At 41.9% G+C, this 20,678-nt stretch overlaps 1 protein-coding gene across 2 annotated transcripts in view; it reads left to right on the top strand.

Annotated features, from left to right (window-relative positions):
- Positions 1–426: 426 nt before the first annotated feature.
- MSRA (methionine sulfoxide reductase A) overlaps positions 427–20,678 on the top strand; it is a 242,530-nt gene continuing 222,278 nt past the window's right edge. Inside the window, exons 1-2 of one of the 2 annotated variants that reach the window (XM_033056459.2) lie at positions 427–649; positions 2,645–3,416. In XM_033056459.2, coding sequence (XP_032912350.1) covers positions 3,275–3,416 — 142 coding nt within the window. In that variant the 5' untranslated portion in view covers positions 427–649; positions 2,645–3,274. Of the gene's footprint in view, positions 650–2,644; positions 3,417–18,254; positions 19,535–20,678 lie in introns of those variants that run through there. The other variant, XM_033056460.2, reaches the window with a different exon arrangement.

Raw genomic sequence — 20,678 nt, 5'->3', positions numbered from 1 at the left:
GTGAATTCCTTACTCACATCTTCATCAAAAAGGGGGAAAAAAAAGAGGAAATACGTCACTTGAAAACCTGGAGAGCGTCCAGAGATGTGCAATGACTTAGGAGAATGAGAAAACATCCTTGACAGTGATGAACTCCCAGAGTCCTGTTTATCTTTTCTTGAGGGATGACCGCAGCCTGCAGCGCTAAGTCTGGATAACAAAACCTGGATCAAAGCAATCTCTTCATTCCAGGGAAGATAAGCTAAGCTGTGACGGGTGGGAAGCCAAAGCCAACCTAAAAATAAGCCGCATATTTTTAACAGTAATCAAGCACTGAATAATCCACTAAAGCCTGTGGAGGATCTTCTTTCACTGCATGTTTGCAGATAAAAAAGAGATTGCTTTTCCAGGAGATGCACACTGCAGCACAAACCTGCCTTCCCAATCCCTGTATTTCCACGGAGATGGCCACACAGGGCTTTATCAGTTTCAAGATACGACAGATTTTGTTACACGGGAAAAACGCTTCTATTCCAAAGCACAAAGACTAGGAAATTTAACTCTGATGGATTATGTATAGGAAATTTCAGGTCCTGGGAAAAAATTTTGAGCAAGTTCCTAGGACTGGATGAGTAGGAATTTGTGCAAAGCCCTGGCTGAAAGGAGAGAGGTAAGCCCACGTCCCTTTTCTTCCTGCTCGCTCACTCTCCTCTCTTTTTCCATCCTCACGGAAAATTTTTTAGCATCTGCCATAAAATTGCTGTGCTGGGAATACTGTGATAATTACATGGGAATGCAAGCACTGTGTAGGTTTTTTTTTTTTTTCCCCTGATGTATTTCTTAATTCAGTGTATTAGTACATAGAAAGTCTGTGTTTAAGCGTGAATAAATAAATAAATAAATAAATAAATAAATAAATAAATAAAGTTCTACTGCTTGCTTGGAGAGGTAAAAAAAAAAAATCAGAAAACTTTTAAAGTTAGAGTGCAATTTTCAGAGTGTCTCACCCTCTGCAACAAGAGGAGGGGATAGCCCACACTTTCCTGAAATATAAGCGGGGTTTATCTAATTTAAACAGTCTTCTGTTTCCATGGAGCCAACAAGCACTAAACCCTTGTGAAAATCACTTTTTATTTGTTAAGTGGCACGGTGGCTTATTACCATTTAATACTTGGGATTCAGTGACGAGTCAGGGACAGGGTGTGTGAAGTGCCAAGCCAGCAGGGAATGCCAGGCTGATTCCTGCCCCCAAGAGCTGTAATTTTCCAGCATTTTCCAGCATCAGCAGCCCTGCTGTCACTGCTCTGGATCCCAATCCTCTGATGCTTTCAGCTTCATGAAGGAGCAGCTGGACTGGGTGATGGGTGACAAAGCAGTTTTTCCTGCAGGAATTAATGCACCCATGGAAAGGGCACCCATGATTTAAGGGATACAACACCCAAGGTCAGTGTGGAGGATGGTCAGGAGCACTGGAGTGGAGCAAGGGTGGATTTTCAGCAGCTGGGATTAGGCTCTGGAACACCTCACCTCACCTTTGGAACACCAAACATGAAGCTGGTTTAGTGCCCCTCACCTCTGACCGCCCTCAGTTCGCGCAGGAAAGATGGCAATGACAAAACTCGACACGAAGAGGCAGAAAAAAATTAAACTCCTAAGTGGAGACTGAGGGGAAAATTAATTCTGAAGGGAAAATTCCACTGCCATCCATCTTGACAGTGAGCAGGGCATTTTTTAGGGACACATTGTGTGTGGTGAAAGTGAAAAGATGGGCAGTGCAAAACCAGTGGATGTCGTCATCTTTAGTGGTTTCTTACAAAAAAAGAGCTGGGCATTGACACTGTGACCATAATGAGAGAATAAATAATTAGGTAAACATGTTTTAAATAAATTTACACTTTGTTATTGAGCATTTCAGGATCTCTACATTGACCCATTATCCAATGGAGTTTCTCCAGGTTATTAAAAGACTTTTTTTGAGATCACCTGAGATCCTCTCCAGTCCTGACCTCAGTAATTTTAGTTATCATTAGTTAGAAATTTTGTTCATGCAAAAAAAAAAAACCTTGAAAAATTCATTGTAATCTTGGGATTACCTCTGCTCAGAGAATGTTGTTCACCTCCTCAAAGACAAAACAGAGAACCTGAAAGGTGAGGTGGGACAGTTTTATTTCTCCTGTTTCTGTCTGGATTTTTAAATTTTGAAAAAAGCCTGACTCCTAAAACATTTTCCTGCTCCTCTAGATTGTTTCAAGAGCACCTGAGAATTCTCCATATTGCTGCAAATATCCAACAAATTTATATATTTATGAATAAAATTCTAGGCCTCAGGATTATTGTATCCATGACAAATATCCACAGACAAATTTTTGAATTATCTGACCTTCTCAGACCAGGCATTAATCCATTTTTTATCACCTCTCTGTTCAGCCAACAACTCATTTTTTTTTAAAACCCTCCAGATGAATTTGTAATCAATTAACATCCTGTCCCTTGTATAGTCCAGTGAAGGTGTCCCTGCAGGGGATGAAATGAGAGAAACTTTAACCTTTCAACCCAAATCCTTCAGTGATTTTATGAATATGCGCTGTATTACCCACAAAAACACAGAAGCACTCACACTCTGATCACTTTTTATGTATTTTTATTGCAAACTTTTTATTTACAGGTGCAGAAAATTCTCCCTGGAGATTTGTTACTTGGAACATATTCACTGAAAACATACTCTGCAAAGTTGGGATGATACACAACAATGGCTAAACACAACACAGGAGACTGCTGTCAAAATTAACAACCAGGAAAGTAATGTAAAGAAAATTAAATATGTATATGATTGGGGGTTGGAATGAAACACTTAAATGGCTCTTACAACCCAAAGCACTCTGGTTATTGTACAAATAGAGCACATGACTGCATGAATTGAAGGTGTAGCGTGTTTTCTTAGGTATGGCAGCAAAATCCCCTCTAACCCAGGAGCGTGGGCAGGCCAGAGGGTGAATGAGGACATGAGGTGGAGGCGGCTTGGGCTCCATGAGGGTCCCAAAACATTGCGAACAACGCGGCAGGCAGACCTCAGAGCAAGCAGAGGCGCTTCCCAGGCACACAGCCCAGCGGGCAGAGCCCATGGGAAGGGACATTTCGGGCTAAAGTCACTGAGGACACTCGGGCTGTGTCCCTGAGGGATCCCTGAGGCAATGAGCGCTGAGCCGCCTCGCCCCGCCGCCGCTCGGTAGGGGGCGCACTCCTCGCCCCTCCCTCCCCGGGGCTCCCTCACCGCGCCCCCCCCACCCAGCGGGCGATGTCTCCGCGCCACCGCCTGCACCTCCTGCTCTTCCTCCGCACCCTCCACAGCTCCGCCTTCGGCATGGGCGACTGGGCCTCCCGCCTGCCGCAGCCGGGCGAAGCGCTGCCCGGCAGGACGCAGCGCATAGCGGTGCCGGGTGAGTGCTAACTCTGTCCCTTCGCTCCCCTCCGCCGTGCCCCGCTCCCGCCCCAGCCGCGCGCCCCCTCCCCGCGCCGCTCCTGCGCATGCGCGGTGCCCTCGCGGTGGGCGGGGCCGAGCGGCGCGCGCGCGCTGAGGGGCGGGGCCAGGAACGGAACATGGCGGCGGCGGGGGGAGCGCGGTGTGAGGGGGGAAGGGGACGGCGGGGTAAAGGTGCTTTGGGAAGGTGTTTGTGGCCGGGTTCACTCGGTCAGCGGCGTTTTTTGTGTGCTGTAAGATGGGTGGGGTGTTGGAGCGCGGCTCTGTGTTGGCGCAGAGAAGCTGTGGCTGCGCCTGGATCGCTGGAGGTGTCCAAGGCCAGGCTGGATGGGGCTTGGAGCAGCCTGGGACAGTGGAACGTGTCCCTAACCATGGCAGGGGGATGGACTTGGATGAGGTTTTAATTTATTTCCACCCAAACCACCCTGTGATTATTTTCCATAATTTTTCTTGATTATGTATGAATTTTCTCTTTATTTTTTACTGAAGCTAGCAACAGTGTTGTAAGCAGATTTCCTTAGCCTTGCTGTTTTTTTTTAAAATAATAATACTTGAAAATAAAACCACGACATGCTGTGTATCTTTTGTGGATTTTGTACGAAGAAATCCTTCCCTGTGAGGGTGCTGAGGCCCTGGCACAGATTCCCAGAGAAGCTGTGGCTGCCCCTGGATCCCTGGAAGTGTCCAAGGCCAGGCTGGACAGGGCTTGGATCAACCTGGGATAGTGGAAAACTTCCCTGCTCATAGCAGAGAATGGAATGAGCTGAGCTTTAGAGTCCCTTCCAACCCAAATAATTTTTTGATTCTGTTTGCAAAGTGCTTTCAAGTTCTTAATAATTCTTATATTTCTCCTTTGAGTAGATGTGTGCAGTCAGGTAAGCAAACCCAGAATTAAGGAATTTCCTTTCCAACAGTCCTAGGAACTGAAGGTGTTCTAAGACGACTGTCAGTGCTGTTCAGGAGGAATTTAGTGGCACTTGAGTGCTCTAACATGTACTGGATAGTTGACATACAAAGTATTTATTGAAAAAGATGTTATTTATATGTATCTTTGCTGCAGGCTCCTATGGACCCTAACAAAGTATGTGCACTTAGGGCATAAAATAAATACTTAAACACATTAAGTGTGTAAGTGCTGGTGGAAGAATTATAAATGGATGATGGCATAAGCCCAGTGGTCAAAAGGATAATAAAATCTTGCATTTTATAGATACTTAGTAAAAAGCTGAAGGTAGTGGTGAAATTAAAGCTATCAGGAAGAATATAATTTCTGATGTAGATAAAATTGTCTCAAAGGAGGGGTGCAGAGGTGGGTTATGTGTAAATACAGCAGTGAACTCCAGAGATGATTCCAAGAGTATGAGGGATGGCACCAACAGAAGCACATTGCCTGAATTAAAGTGGCAGCTTCATGTTGTTTGTTGAAAAAAGAGTGCACAGAAGACACACCAAGCTCATTTCATGCAGAGTGACTGCACAGGTAGAATAATTTTGGGCTGCTGTACAAAAAAAAGCATCCTCATAAGAGCAAATACAATTTTGTAAAATGTTTTTCTGTGGCCCAGTGTGGTATTGTGAACTGTCAGTGTTACAATAAGATGTAAACTGCTCAGAAAGGAATGGCAATTGAAATTTAAGGCTGATTGACCTTGCAAACTTGTCAAGTTAATAATTTTTTTTGCTAAGTTGGCACCCAGGACTGGTATTCCAGATTAATTCAGCATAGGAGAGAGGGATTTTTCCTTTCTCTTCTGTCCAGAGTCCAGTGAAAATGTGCACTGTGAGCCAATTTAACCTGGCATCCAGCAGGAGCACAGCTCCTTCCCAGCAGCTCTGAGCTCATCTTGCTCCTGTTGTTGACCTCCCTGAGGTTTTTGTTGGTGTAGAGCTGGAATTTTTCCAGGTCTCCTGGGGTAAACCTCTGCTGCTTGCTGTGCCTGCTCTCCCTGTGTGTTTAACGCTGCCCTCAGATCTGCTGAGCGTGTTTCCTGTCACATCACTCACGTTGCTGTTGCAGCTATCGAATGGTTCTGGCCCCAGCATCAGCCCCTGGGGTCACCTGCTGCCCACCAGGCATGAAGGCATCGATCCCTGCCTTTGGAGGCTGCTGCTCCTGCCCATTTCTGACATGCAGCCTGTTCCTGCAGCCAGGATTTTGTCAGCTCCCAGGGCAAATGCTGGGAGAGAGGTTGTCAGAACCCTGCTGAAGTCAACATGTGCTACAGCCACTGCACAGCCATCATTTCAGACTAAAAGGGCAGCTCAGTGATTGTCTTGGCTATTCCTGATTACTTCATTGTTCCCTATTAGGAAATAATTTCTAAGAGGGTATTCTCCATGATATCTCCTAGGACTGAGCTTAAGTTGAGCATCCTACACCCCTTCAATTGTTTTTTTCCTCCTTTCTTAAAAGTGATTGTTACTTTAGCCCAGATCTCATCATCACAGATCCCAAATCACTGTGGTTTTTCATTATTTCTGATCTGTCACAGTGTTCTGATGGACACACCAGCAAAGTTGACCTCCCAGCTCTTGGAAAAACTTCACATGGCTCCTTGGATTTAAACACATTTAGCTTTAAGTAGCCATAACCCATTTTTCCTTGTGTTGTTTGCTGATTTTCTTTCTGACTGTACCATCCTGGAGAGGTTTTGGAGCAGTTGCTGTCTGTGGAGACTTGTGCATTGGCACTTCAGTCTTTTCTGTACACACTTCTAGACTGTCTCCTGTATTCATCAATGCACCTTGATTCTTTCTGAGCTTCTTCATACTCCTGTAATTTTTGTGGATTCATTTGTTATTGCCATTTATGTCCCCAGCTAGGCTGAGCTCCAGCTTTGACCTCTCTGACTTTGTGCCTGAAAGCTGAGTTGGTGCTTTTCTGTGCCTTCTTTGTTGCTTGTTTTTGGTCTCTGGATTTTACTGTATTAAGCAGCTCTGTGTTTCTGATGAAGTTCCCAGTTTTAATACATGATGTTTTGTTCCTTAGCTGTCTTAGAAAGTTTTTTTTTTTTTTATTTTCAAAATTCAGACCAACCTGAAGAGCCTTTTTCTCCCTGTGGTGCTTCTAACTTTTAGGGGCTGCAACTCCTCTGAAGGGACAGAGGAGGGCCAGCTGCAATCTCTGCTCTCTGTGAGCAGGGACAGTGCACAGGGAATGGCTGGAGCTGTGTTAGGAAAGGTTTGGGATGGATATCAGGGAAAGGTTCTTCCCCAGAGGGTGTTTGAGCACTGGAACAGCTCCCCAGGGAATGGTGACATTCCCAAGGCTGCCACAGCTCCAGGAGTGTTTGGACAATGCTCTCAGGGATGCACAGAGGGGATTGTTGGGGTGTCCTGGGCAGGGTCAGGAGTTGGCACTCAGCAATCCTTGTGGGTCCTTTCCAACTCAGGCTATTCCATGATTCCATGATCATTCCCTATATAAGGAATATAACAAGTTGAAAATGCTAAATCTGTGTACCTTTCCAACCTTCCTTTGGATGCCCATCTCTGCTGTCCTGTGGTTACTGACAGGACTGTTTCCCTCTGGAGCCCTCTGCTCTCAAGGAGTTGTGTTTCAGTAGAGTGCAGCTCCCCATCCTGGATGGATTATTCCTAAATTCTGCATAACCTGCTCTGTTCCCTGCTCCAGCTGTGTGTGCTGTGCCAGCTCTCTGATTTGTGTCACATCAGAAACAAGGTGTCCCCACACCTGGACATCCAGGTGAGCCAAGCTGGACCTGCAGTGTCCATCCTCTTCACCTCCAGTGGTGTTAGCAGCCTTTTATTCCCTAGGTGAAGAGCTGCAGAGCATTTAGCTCCTTGTCTCTTGGAGATCCCACTGATTTCCTGCTCCTCCTCCTGGAATAAAAACATCCTTGGAGCTCCTTCCTCGTGCTGCCACAGCAGAGCTCCCAAAGGAGCTGCTGAGATCCCTGAGATCCCTGTGGAGGAGCACCAGGCTCTTCCCAGAGCTGGAGGGAGGCTGAGCATCCAGACATGTTAGTGCACACTGAAGATCCAAGAAAATCATGCTGTTAGACCTGGATAAACCACTCTCATAGGAGTACAGACATTAGCAAACTTCACTTAATTTTTCTGTAAGCAAGTTGAGTTTATCAGGTCTTGCACAAATTTCCTAACTGGAATTAGAGTTTGTTGTGCTGTTTTCTTTCCTTGCAATAGAGCATCTGCATTCATTTTTAAAATCACTTCTTTCATATCCTTGTATAATGGTGCAAGATGATGTTGTGCTTTATAGTAAAAACACACATTATTTATTTATTGCTTCTACCTTTCTGGTGTAACTCTGCTTTTCAGAGTTAATTTTGGTTTGATTGCTGCTGAAACATGGCTGTGTTTTCTGAGTAGGTGAGGATATATTGCTTACACTATTTAATGAACTATTTTATTTTATGACAGTGGTAGGAGCACTAGTCAAAGACTCCTATGAATACAGACATTGAGTAACATATATATATATACACACACAGTTTTTTTTTCTACTAGATATCCTGAGGTAGCAATGTGTAATAAATTAAAATAATGTTTTTCCTACTGTTCCCAATGAGCAGTGTCAGAGAATATCTTCTTACACATCTGTAGTGGCTTGACTTTTTTGAGGCAGAGAAAGTGCAGCTCATGGATAGAGAGCCTTAGGATTGTTTAAACCCATTAGGCCTCTTAGCTTTATGTCTAAAGATTAATAGAGCAGTAATTACAAATGTGAAGGAGGTCATGGTGAATTTTAGTCTGACCTTCTGTGCAAAAAAAAAAAGCACAGCATTGCCATGAATTAATTTTTGCTTGAATCAGATCACGCTCTTTAAAGAAAACATTGATTAAAAATGTCATTTGACAGAGGAGCCACGTGCTCTCCCTGTTAGTCTTTCTTCACCATTCTTAAGACACTGAACAGAAATTATTGTGGTCAAACCAGTGGCTGTGATCTGCTATTTCCAGTTGTCTCACTATCATGCTCACCATTTAAGTTATGTCCTCAAAATAAGGAATAAAATGAAAAATATTTATGCTTTATTTCCTTTACTGGCTAAAAGAATTTGTAATCATGAACAAATACAAAATGTTTTCAGACATGAATTTAATATCACTGTATTTTATGTCTAAAATAAAGATTCTTGAGTGAGATCATACCTCAGGACAAAACCTCAAAGTTCATCTTAAGGTTTAGGAGGATTTGTTTCTTCAAATTTTCCACCACTTTATTTATGTGGTACAGGATTTTACATAATGAATTAATTAATTGTCCATTTTTATTGAGTTTGTATGAAATATGGACCAAAAAAAGGTGATATTTTACTTCCATTTCAGTTCAGTGGAGTGTGTTGAGCAACAATGTCATCTGTGGTTTAACACTTTCCAAATTGCAATTTACCTTTCTAACTCAGAAGAGTTAATTACTTATTCCTTCATTCTAGGAGACAATCTTTGCCTCAAACATACTCCAACCATCAATTTCCATAAATTATTAAATTTCATTACAATTTTGTTGTGTATGCCAAGACTGAAAGCAGAATGCACAACAGAGAAACACCTCACCCCAGGGACTGTTTATTTATTGAAAAAACTTCTCAAATTTGTGGTTACAACTTCTTCACAGGTACATCCGGGAAGAATTTCCTTGGAAATCCTGCTTGTCATGGCTTTTTTTATTCTCTAAATTTTTTTTGTGTGCTCTGTCAGGTAATTATATTCACACACTAAACACCTAATTTTCAAGCCAACTGTACAGATGTAAATATTGTGCTCTTGTTGGAAAAACAGGAATTTCTTTTAACCCCCCCATTGCATTTTACATTTTGGAAGGTGCTGCAAGGAGAAAAAAACATGAAATCAGTACAGAGATTTTTTTGTTGTTGCTTGCATGTGCTTTTTTGCTCTTGGCAGCTGGAAAACAACAACCCAGAGGAAGTTAACAGGCACAGAGGATGCTGGAGAGATGGAAAGCATACAGGAAATATATTTACAGAGCTGCACATCCAGCTGCCAAACGCTGCTTTTGAGGTGGAATAACCCTGATGGAATAACCCTGTGCTTACTCACCACATCCCAAGAGAAAGGTTGACATCATTCAGCACTAAACCCCTCAAAATATATAACAAAATAGTGGGGGAAAAAAAGAGAAAAAAGTGTTGTTGGAGTTCCTGGAGCTGTGCTTAGCATGCTGCTCACAGCCTGGGGGTGCAGAGGAAACGCTCCCAGGGCTTCTCCTGGCAACAGCCTGGGTTGCTGGGAGACAGCATCGCCTAAAAGGGGAGAAACTTCACCCAACTCGTGCATCCAAATGAGGCTCTGCTCTACTCCTGCCCTAATTCCCCCCTCTGGAATGAGAGAGGAATCTGGAGGATCTTTACACACAGGCTGGTGTGTGGGTGCTGCTCTGAGGGATCATTCAGAGCTGTGTGATAAAAGGGGATAATTGTTCCTGAGTGAAGGTGCACAGGGTTCAGGAGCTTCTCCTATTGAAAAGGGAAGTAAAGGTCTGAATTTGCCAAGTTTGGGGTGTTAAACCTATCAGATATACAGGTTTATATTTACTGAGAGAATATTTAATCTGATTTTGTCTGAGTCCTGGGATGTGTTTGCTGCTTTGGCTGATGGTGTCCACTTATGACACTGACTGGACATTCAGGTAATGTTGTGCCCTGGATCCCACATGTTCCTCCATAATTAAGTGAATGTATATCCCAGGCACAGACATGGAATTCTCTTTCCACAGCAGGTAAACTTTCCATTGCAGCAGGAACAGGGTAGGACAGAGCCCTGGGAAGGGCTCAGTGGTGCTGCAGCAATGCCCAGTTAGGCTGTCACAGGTAGAACAGGCACTGCTGTGTTTGGTTCATCCAAATGCATTTAAATCAGGGAAATAGTGCCCAAAATGCTGTTTTCTTCCACTTTTCTTCCAATGCCAGCTCACATGGAGGTGTCTGTGTGATAACCATCCAGAGTTCTGGCTTTGCTCTATTCATGACCTCTCCATGTAGTTGATAGTCAATGTAAAGCCTTTAATTTTTTTTTCAATTTATTACCCAGCTGTATTTTTATTTAACTCTCTACACCAAATACTAGTACACAGAATCACAGTTTTTTTCCTTTACTTTCTTTAATTTTCCTGGTTCATATATCCAATATTGCTAATAATGAAGGAAAGAATTTCCAGTCAGGTTATCCAGATGAGAGTGAAGTTGTTGACACATGGAACTGCAGAGGTGCAGCATCTTTAGTTCCTTCAGAACACACAAGGTGTAAATAATAAAACTCCTCACCTTAATTGATTTGAGAGAAGGTAAGTGCAGAATATCCCTTAAGGCAGATTTAAGGTAGCTTGAATATTTCAGGTACTAATTCCTGCATCTTTTGTGTTTCTTTGATGTACAATATTTCCTTTTGAATTTTTTCAGCTTTAAATGCTTCTGTGGTTTAATTAATATCTTCCTGTCAAATTTATACCTTCAAATTACAGTGGTGTACATTGCCTTAACTGCAGGTTTATGTAATTTTTATTGAATTTATTTTTACTTTGCAACCATTGAATTATTTGGCTTGTAATTTGTTGTGTGATAGGCTTATCCTTTAATTATTATGTATGAAATCTCTGTGATATGGATACATTTGATTATTGCATTTACTTTGTTGCAGATTTTTATGATATGTAGGAAACTCACATTTACATTTCCAGTACAATTAAAATAATGCACATAAATAAACCTTTAGTACAAATCAGATAAAAACCTGTGCAATAAAAACCATCCCAGTCCAGGGATGATTATTGCAGTTTCTCATGTACTGCTCAGAGTTAATTCCTGCTGCATATAATGCAAAATTGGAATTAGTGGAGACTGTTGGGTCTTTGTTTTGAAGATAAGATCTTGTTTTCTGTTGAGAAATGTGGCCAGGCAGATGATATCTGTATTTTTACTGTAACATGGGCTTGATTTCTCAAGAATTTGACTTTCTAGGAGCCTCTAGAGATGCTTTATGGAATGGCTGAGAAACAGAACTCCAGTGGAAACGAATGTTTTACTTCAGGACTTTTGCAGCAGAGGTTTGGTGCCTGAGTCTCGGGCTCAAAACTTTTAGGAACCCAGTGAGGAACGAGAAGTGTTGTGCAGGGTACAGACATTGGAAGTGTCTTTATGTTTCTGACATTCCCCATTCACTGTTTACAGGTGAAATTACAGTAATTTCACCATTATAAGCCGCACCATTTTGACTAAAATTTTGGTCTGAACTCAAAGTGCGGCTTGTAATCAGGTGTGGCTTATATATGGACAAAGAATGAAAAGTTGCTGTTTTAGTTTGGAGGACAGGTGTCTGCTGAGAAAGGCAGGAACTTCTCTTTGAAATGCAGAATGTAAACCCCCTCCCTCCAAATTATTGTAATTTTGAAATCAAGGGGCTCTCAGGCAAAGATATGGGAATTAGGAATAACAGTTCTTTACTAGGGAAATTAAAATAGAAATACAGCACTACAAAGAAACAAACCCCAAACCCTGACACAGTCAGAGTACAACCTGACACCCGTCAGGCAGGGTGTTGGCAGCAGTCCCATCCCATGGTGGCTGCATCCTCCTGCAGTGACAGATGTGGCTCAGCTGGAGCAGTGCTCCTGTACAAGGTGCAGTTTCCCTCCGGAGCTCCAGTGGGGATGTGGAGAAATCCGGTTTTCCTCTGGAGTGCAGTGGAGAAAGGGGCTCCCTTAGTGTCCCAAACCCTCTGTTTTTATCTTGGTAAGAAATGTTGGGCTCTTCCCCCTGGCTGGAGCAACTCCCAATGGGATGCAGTAATTTTATCAGTCACACAGTGACTATGTGGAGTATTTATATTGCTTCTTTCTTTTGTTTATGTTCTTCCTTAAGGATTCTCCTTCTTACCTAAGCAGGGGTATGCAAACCTCCTTCTGCCCTTCCTGAGCTTGACCTGGGGAGCAGAGATCAAATCTCATCTTGAAGAGGTTGCACTCAGACAACTTCTAGTAAAATTAGCTTCTCACAGAACAATGATGCTTCATTTCAGTAGGATCTTGATTGACAATTTTCCAAGTTACCACTCAGAAAGGTAACAGGAAAGGGAAAAAAAGAACAGGTAAAACAAATATAGAGGGTGCATTCTTAAGCAGAATGTCCTAATATGTTCTAATATGTCTTTATATGAAGAAGAAAAGTACTCATAAGCTGGCCTAGAGGTAAGTTTTCAGTTAGTTTTTAAGAAACTAATTTCAGAAAGTCAGAACTTAGAAAAGGTCCTTTTTTAAAAAACGATTTTAGGATGTTCTGCCCCTCATCCACTTTGTTAGCACTTCTTATAAATCCAGTCATAAATGGGTGTAACTGCTCTGGAGTCCAGCTGCATCCTCTGCAGTAAAGCAGCAGGACCAATGGCCCATCTGTTGGCCACATTCAGTTCTGGAGTTCTGCTTCTGAAAGGTGCCTTCTCATGTTGGCATCTGAACAGAATCCCTGTTTAAAACTCAGGTTTTGGGCACTGAAGGGATTTGGGCTAGGACCTCACACCTCATTGAGTGGCTTTAATGCATTTGTTTTCTTACCAGTTGTCTACACTTCTTGCTATTTGCTGTAATCTGATCCTTTGTGCCATTCTTAGTCGTCAAATTGCTTTTCAAATGACCTGAAAGACTCTGTCTTTTACTGGAGGATGGAGTATTCCTCCATCCAGTCCTTGGTGGGGTGGAATTGCAGACTCCCACCCTTTCACATGATCTCATTTCTCCTTAAATTCTTGTTTAAGGAGTCATCTTGCTGTTAAACATTCACACACCAGTTAAAAGCTACTCAGTGTTTGATTTAGTTGACAATAACTAAAAACAAACTTTTTGAATGAGAGGCAAAAAAAATCACCAAATGTGTATTTTATCCTTTGGGATAGCTGTGCACAGACATTCCCAGGTACTCCTGTTGTGAAAGTATTAAATACAATGGAAGTGGAAAATGAGGGAAACCCAGCACTGTCTGGGCTGATGGCTGGATGAAGATGAGGAATTCTGAGATACTGATCTCTGTAGAACCATTTAAAATATTTAATTAGTGAAAAGTCAGTTACTGAACACAAAGCACTTTGTACCTGATTTTTGCAATAAATCCCTTTATTATTGCAAAACAAAGAATATGTCCTTATTCCTGATACCTGGAATTATGAGAGCCTAACTGGACCAAACTTTGGATGAATTCTCCTAGTTATTTGATTTTTTAGAGCCTTCATTTTCCTAATAATTGTAGATATTTGAGAATTTCTAGCCACAAGTCTATTTTCACTCCATCCAAGTTAACTGTAAGTGGATTTTATTATGAGTAACTATTTCTACCTCAGGTTTGGTGCATTTATTTTTCAATCACTTCTTCAATGCCACTCAGCTCTACCTGTAACTGTTTTTCTCCTGAGAACTAAAAGGAGATAATAACCAATTAATGGTGCCAACAAGATTAAAAAATTCATGTTACACTTTATATTTGAAGTGTTCTGGGTGGTAGTGGATGGAGAGAGTGGGAAAATATTTTAACATAGGAATGCAAATTCTGTTGGCTATACTCTGGAAACCCTCTGGACCTAAAGAAACTGAAGAACATGTCTAGTGGAGATTGACCCATGGATTTGGAATTTCAAGTTGGGGTGGAATGCCAGCACATGATGAGCAGTTGAAGGATAATCCCACAGTTGTATGAAGTTGTTGACAGCTCCCCACAGAGTTTGGTCTTTATTTGCCTTGCAAAGCTGGAGGTCTCCACCTCACAGTGTGAGCCTGCCCTAAACCCAGCAGGCTCGTGGATCCACTGCTTTGAATTTCACCTGGATTCAGCTGGAACTCTCCATTCCTGGGGCTGATGTTTTCCATGGCACAGGAAAGACCACAATGAAGCATACATGATGTTGTCAAAATGATAAATGGTAAATGCAGGTGGTAGAGGGGCAGCTGCCAGGAGGAGACAGCTCATCCTGGACAAGAATTAATTTGGGATGCACAAAACAAGCTGCCAGAGTTGATCCTTGTATTCACTGACCTTGGGAATCTGCAGAACCTGAGGCTTTTGCAGGTCAAGTAATTCATGTTCCATTTTTTTTTCATGCATTTCCAGGCTTTTATTCTAGTGTTCTTGTATATATTTTTAAATTTTATTTGGTTAATTCTTGAAATGTTGACTTCAGCTCTCGCTGTCTTCCCTTACCTCTTCCAGGTGGCTGCAATATTCCTTCTTCTTTTCCTTCTCTCAGTATTCCTTCTCAATTTATTGGTCTCTGTGTAATAGCTGCAGTCACTCACTTATATGTTCTTAGAGCTTCCCCAGTGTGTGGCTGTTTAATAATAAAGCCCAGAAAAGTGGAGAGTCAATAGGAAATTCTTTGTCATCATCTCTGTCACATGATGCACTTTCACCCTTCAATAATAAATCAGCAAAGCACCTGGCTCCAAAATTAGACTCCTAAAAACCTCTGGCTTCTCCTCAGAGGCATTGGCTTCACTTATCTCTAATGGAAATGCCCACAAGACTGATAGAGTTAGCCCTGATATTCCAAATATCCAATATATCCCTGATATTCCAATGTGTTTATTTTAAAAAATAAAATATTTGCGGGACTGTCACAAGCAGACTGACCTTGTATCAGGTAATCAGGATGAGTGTTACACAGCTTTTGTTGGTCCATGACACTGAGGTGTCCAGCAGGGAAGAGAAAAAGGGAAATACCTGACATTTGAAAATGACTTTTTGGGGTTGTATTCCAAATAGAAAGCTTAAAAGAATGAGTTACTTCTTTTATTCCAAAATTTTCCGCTTGGGAGGTGGGAAATCCTTCTCACTTCACAGGTGAGACAGTGTCCTGGTGTGCCACACTGGGGAGACACAGAGGCATTTGTGAGAGATGGAAAAATATGTGGATAAAAGGGAATATGACAACATCAGGAAGCTCTCACTGGGAGAATTTAAAATTAACAAATTCCAGGGGCATGAAGGTAAAATGCATAAAAGAGCACAGAATCATTAAGGTTGGAGAAGAGCTCTAAGATGTAAGTCCAAGATGGAAAAAAAAATTGAAAAAAAAAATTGGAGAAATTGAAATTGAAAAAATTGAAAAAAAATTGAAATGAATGATGACCAAGGCACAGATCAGTATTAATTTTTTTCCTAATTCTTCAAAGAAAGACCGGTGATAGCTCAGATACTGCAAAAGGATGAATTTGAGTTTTTTTCTCCGAGTATGGGGATATAGAGGTGTTGAAGGACAGAGCTCCACGTGGTTCTGTAATAGTAAACAACAAAATGGTCAAATTTGGACTGGAGATGGATAGGAAAATACTTGGAGTGATGAGGAATTTGACTCTTTCCATGTTTTGTGCATTGCAAGAGAATGACATCAAAGAGACATCAGTAGGACAGCTGAAGAGAGGAGAATGCTCAGGAGAAACATGGGAGGGTGAAAAAGCACTTTATGGAGTCACTGATACTGGACCTGGTGTCAGCTCAGGTTATCTGGGAGTTGTGTGCTGGATTTCTGCAGCCTTCCAAGGAAAAATCCATAGAGTTTGTGCAGGAAGGAAATGACTGACTTCAGAACTGTGGGAGACAACAAGAAGAGCAAACTGGAGAAGCTGAGGGGGAAGGACATGGTGAAAACCAGGCAGAAAACATGAAAAAAGGACCCAAAACAAGGCATGGAGAAAGTTTTACCTTTTCCTCCTGTCTGGAGGATACTGAACGCTCAACTCTTTGAGCTGAAAACTTCTTTATGTGGAAGTGGAGAAATGAAGGAGGAGAAGTGAGTTCCATTGGGAGATACCGACACCTTGGACTGGAAGGTGCATCCTGGAAGGTTCACAGATGGAGCTGGGAGCAATTCCAGTGGTTTCATTCCTGCACATGAGATCCCCTCTCATTGGATCCACTCCCTTTGCAGCAGTATTCTAGGGATAAAATAGAGCCCTTCATCCCATTAGCAAATTCTTTTCAGGAAATCATTTGGCTGCTCAGAAGCATATTTTTTTTTTACTCACTTAACTTTCACTAAGAGTACTGAAGGAATAGTTAAAATAGTTCATCTCTATTGGAATTATATATATATTTTTAGTCTTGCTGAAGTCAATACCTACATTTTTTGAAGGAAAACTAATTAAAAGCCGAGCATTTAGTAACGATTGCTGCAGTAGTGTAGCCTTTCAGACTTAATTCCACTGTCAATAATTTCCATGAGATCTTTTCATTCCCATGTTGATGCCTGATGGTCTTTCAGTAAAGGCAAAGTGACACTTTAGCTTGCTGTCAAGTGCACAAAGAAAAGAAATAGATTATGCATAGTTCTTTTCCCAAGTTGGCCCTGTCACGAGGATGCGAGGTGCAAACGTAAAATGAGAGTGTGTGCAATATTTTGAGGCAAAAATGTGATTTTAAAGTTAATGGTGTTACTTCTGGAGTTGGGAGAAACCTGGATGGGAAAACAAGACAAGGGGAAACTTGAGTGGATAGCTGAGGTCTGAAGGGAAAAGAATTAACCTTTTTTTTTTTTAAATCATTAGATAAGGTCACCCAATCTCTGACAGAATGGAACCTTTAGAAACAGAGAGGGATTTCCTTGGATTTTGGGAAGGAATTGCTCACTGTGAGGGTGGGGAGGCCCTGGCACAGGGTGCCCAGAGCAGCTGTGGCTGCCCCTGGATCCCTGGAAGTGTCCAAGACCAGGTTGGATGGGGCTTGGATCAACCTGGGATAGTGGAAAATGTCCCTGCCCATGGCTGGGTATGGAACAGGATGGACTTAGTGTCCCTTCCAACCCAAACCATTCTATGATCCCATGAACTTCTGAGACTCTCTATTGAATAAACTTAGAAAAATTAAACAGGAAGTTTTTTTCCCCCTCAGAATATTCTATTTAGCTCATTAATGTAATGCATGTATTTCAAAAAGTTGGCATTTTGCCTTGGCAAATAGCTTGAAGATAAAAGAAAGTTTATTCCTGTAATTTTCCTCGCATGAATTCTTGTCATTTCGAATATCTTGAATTGAGTTCCAAATATAATTTTCTATCCTTAAAGTCTTGCAGCACATCAGAAAATTTCCCACCAGAGTTGACTGTTAATGCTGAGCCATTTCTGCTCCGAGTGCCACAAGAACTTGAGCTGTTGAATTAACAGATGCCATCATTGGATCTACAGATGTGGGGAGATATTTTTGTGTGTGAGCTGGGATCCAATTTCTTATTAATTTCCAGCTAATTTTTAATAATGGTGGAATGGAGAAGACCGGTTGTTTTCAAGCTGGAGTTCAGATAAAGTTAAAACGTGTGCGACTTCTGAGCACGATCTTAATTCAAATCTATACATCTCCTGCTCCTGGCATCTTCCCATGAGTCTGGGGAGGAGAGAATGAAAACACATTATTTTAAGGAGTATTTGGTGCTTATTAAAATTACACATACGCCCGCCTTCCAAAGAGTCTTGATTTACTGCAGGTTGCTCATGTGTCGCATGCGGACATTTTTAGCGAGCAGATTTCTTATCCCTGCGAGAACGGGGAATGGCTTCCAGTGCTCCACGATCCGGGAGCACAAACGTTGCATCCATTGTGAAAGGTAGGGAACCATGAAATCTATAAAGCCGATTTGGCAGGAGCAGCGGCTGTTGGTGCCAAGATTTGGTTACTGACCCACAGTTTCCTGTTTGGAAATCTATTAATTGATTCGCAAAGAGCATCTTTTTGGAAAACAAGGATTCAGACAGGCTGGCACAGGCTGGAGCTCCGCCAAGACTGCTCGGGAAGGTTGCCATGCTGGGAGCGAGCGAGCGAGAGAGCGAGAGAGCGAGAGCGAGGCGAGGGAAGAAAAAAAAAAAGGCAAGACTTGGCACGGCTCAGTCAAATCAGCTTCTTTTGTCTGCTGTCTCGGCTTGAGCTTCGCGAAAGAAAACCGTCCTGGGGTACAGAAAAACTCACAACTTTTTTTTTTGGTTTTCAAACTTCCGTCGCTTTTTAAGTCTCTTGGGCTCTTGGGAAGTGGTGGTGACATTAAATGACGTCCAGTTAGCAGTGAGCAGAGAAATAAAAGCTTTTAATGAAGCCACCACAATGTCAGTTTGTACATATGGGAAATGCGATATTTGGTGGTTTTTTTGTTTTTTTTTTTCCCCTATGTCTGATTAAACTGTAAGGGAGCCGAGTAACTTGGAAGATTACAGAGGGAATGTGTAAATAAAAGGGAGAATTTTCATTTTTTGCAGCAAAACAAAAACTTTTCGTCGACACAAACATGCTTTAAAACCGAGCCTGACCTCCTTCGGAATACGTTCGGAACGGGAATTCCAGCGTTTCTCTCGACAGAAACGAACTTTTAACGGAACCTCCTTAAAGATTTCATCTGACCCAGCAGTGAAGTAAGAGTAGAGAGAAAGTTGTGACACCTCAATAGAAAAGTGAGTATGTTCTTAAAGCCACAACGTTTGTTTTTGCTGCTTGGTGCTGTCCTGGCTTCATGTCCCAGCCTTTAGGGACAAACCTCAAGACCCAGCAGGACACGCCGAAGACACCCAGGCTGTGCCTGAAGGGCAAAATCAGAGCGTGGTTATTCTGCTCCTACTCTCAAACATTCCCTTCAGAGCATCTTCCTAGAGAGCCCCTGAAATCGCTGAATTTTCTACTTTTAGAAGCAACAAGAGATGGAAAAATATCGGCTGCTGCCAAGTGAGCGATGTTTGAAGATGACACAGTTGATGGCACTGGATATGGAAACTTCAGTTTGTAGTTACAGGACCTGTTTGCTGCAAACAGTGAAAAAATCTGCTCTTTTCTCAGGAATTCAAACAAAATGGACTAAAAAAAAAATCAGTGACGGCTGAAGCGTGGACGCTTCACGATTTCAATAAAACGAAGGACCTGAAAGTCCATTGTTCCCTCCAAAGGTGCCTGGATTTTCAGGGAGAGAGGTACCTGCCTTCTGATTTCCTGGGAGCAAATATGATCACACTGCCTATTAGGCCTGGATGTGCTGGGATTATCCTCCTGCTGCCGTGACAATCAGCATTATTATTTCAGGGAGTAACTGTAAACCGTAGATTTTTACGGCTCGGCTTTGCTTGGAGTAAGTATTACCCTCTCCTTAAAAACCGGATTGTTCAGCCTGTGAGATGTGCAATTCCTGGCATGCTGCACAAGTGCATTTCCCTCATTCTTCCCTGCTGAAGGGAAGAAACAACATTAACAGAAAGGTTTTTTTAGTAGGGATGTGTTTGTGTTTTAACTGTGCCATTTGGATTATGAGACTGCTGAAATTAACTGGGCTTTTTGATGATGTCGAAAACTTGGGTTACTTAATATTACATTAAATTAGTTTATTAGCAAGATCTGTCTGATTTTTTACTGTATCAGTGAGCCTTTTGAAAGATGCTGTAGTTAAATAGTGGGTAAGATGCTGTTGTGATTAATATTTGGTGCACTGAAACCTTTTAATAGGGTTTCTTAGGGAGTTTTGAAGAAAAATTTCTATTATTCACACAGCAATATTTGTCTTTCTAAATCCTTAAAAAATATCCTCAGTGTGGGAATAGGTGTCCTGTGGGGGATTTCAGGTGGATCCTGGGTGGAAGGGGAGTGTTTGGAGGAGTTGAGTTGTGCTCTCTGTGTGGTTCTTGTCTGTTGTTCCTGTGCAGGCAATGCCTTGGGATGTGCTCGGGGACACAGGGATGTGCTGGGCTGAGTTTGCATCACAACAGTGCCCTAAGTTTGTCTGTCCATGGGGAATTCTGGAAGGAATTCCCTTCATTTCTCAGAAATCGTGTGCAGTCTCAAAGCATTTGCTGTTTTCTTTATTCGTGACATTCCAAACCAAATCTTTACTGGGTGCCCCTATTAAAATTCAGAAAACAACAGAAAACATTGATGGTGCTGCCTCTAAGGGAAATTTTAAAAAGACCATTACATTTCTAAGTGGTACATTAAAATAACTATATTTCTCTCCCAAATACCTACATAATTTCATAAATTCAGGTTTTAAACATGATCAACATGTGGGTGCTTGCAGTGCATTTATAAAGAGAAATATTTGTACAAATATTTCAACATCTGTGGACACTGAAGTTATTTCAAAGCAGTTCCTACAGTGTTGGCAACACTGTTTATCTCTGAAATACCTCATCAGTACATTTTGGGTTCCTAAATGAAATCCACACCACTGCACATTTCTTTTTGGCCTACATAATAAAATATTTTTCTTCCTGCTAAACTCT

The sequence above is a fragment of the Catharus ustulatus genome, chromosome 3 (genome assembly GCF_009819885.2).
Source record: "Catharus ustulatus isolate bCatUst1 chromosome 3, bCatUst1.pri.v2, whole genome shotgun sequence".
Classification (NCBI taxonomy): Eukaryota; Metazoa; Chordata; class Aves; order Passeriformes; family Turdidae; genus Catharus; species Catharus ustulatus.
The sequence above is the reverse complement of the archived record's forward strand: the minus strand, read 5'-3'. Positions and strand labels throughout refer to the sequence as shown.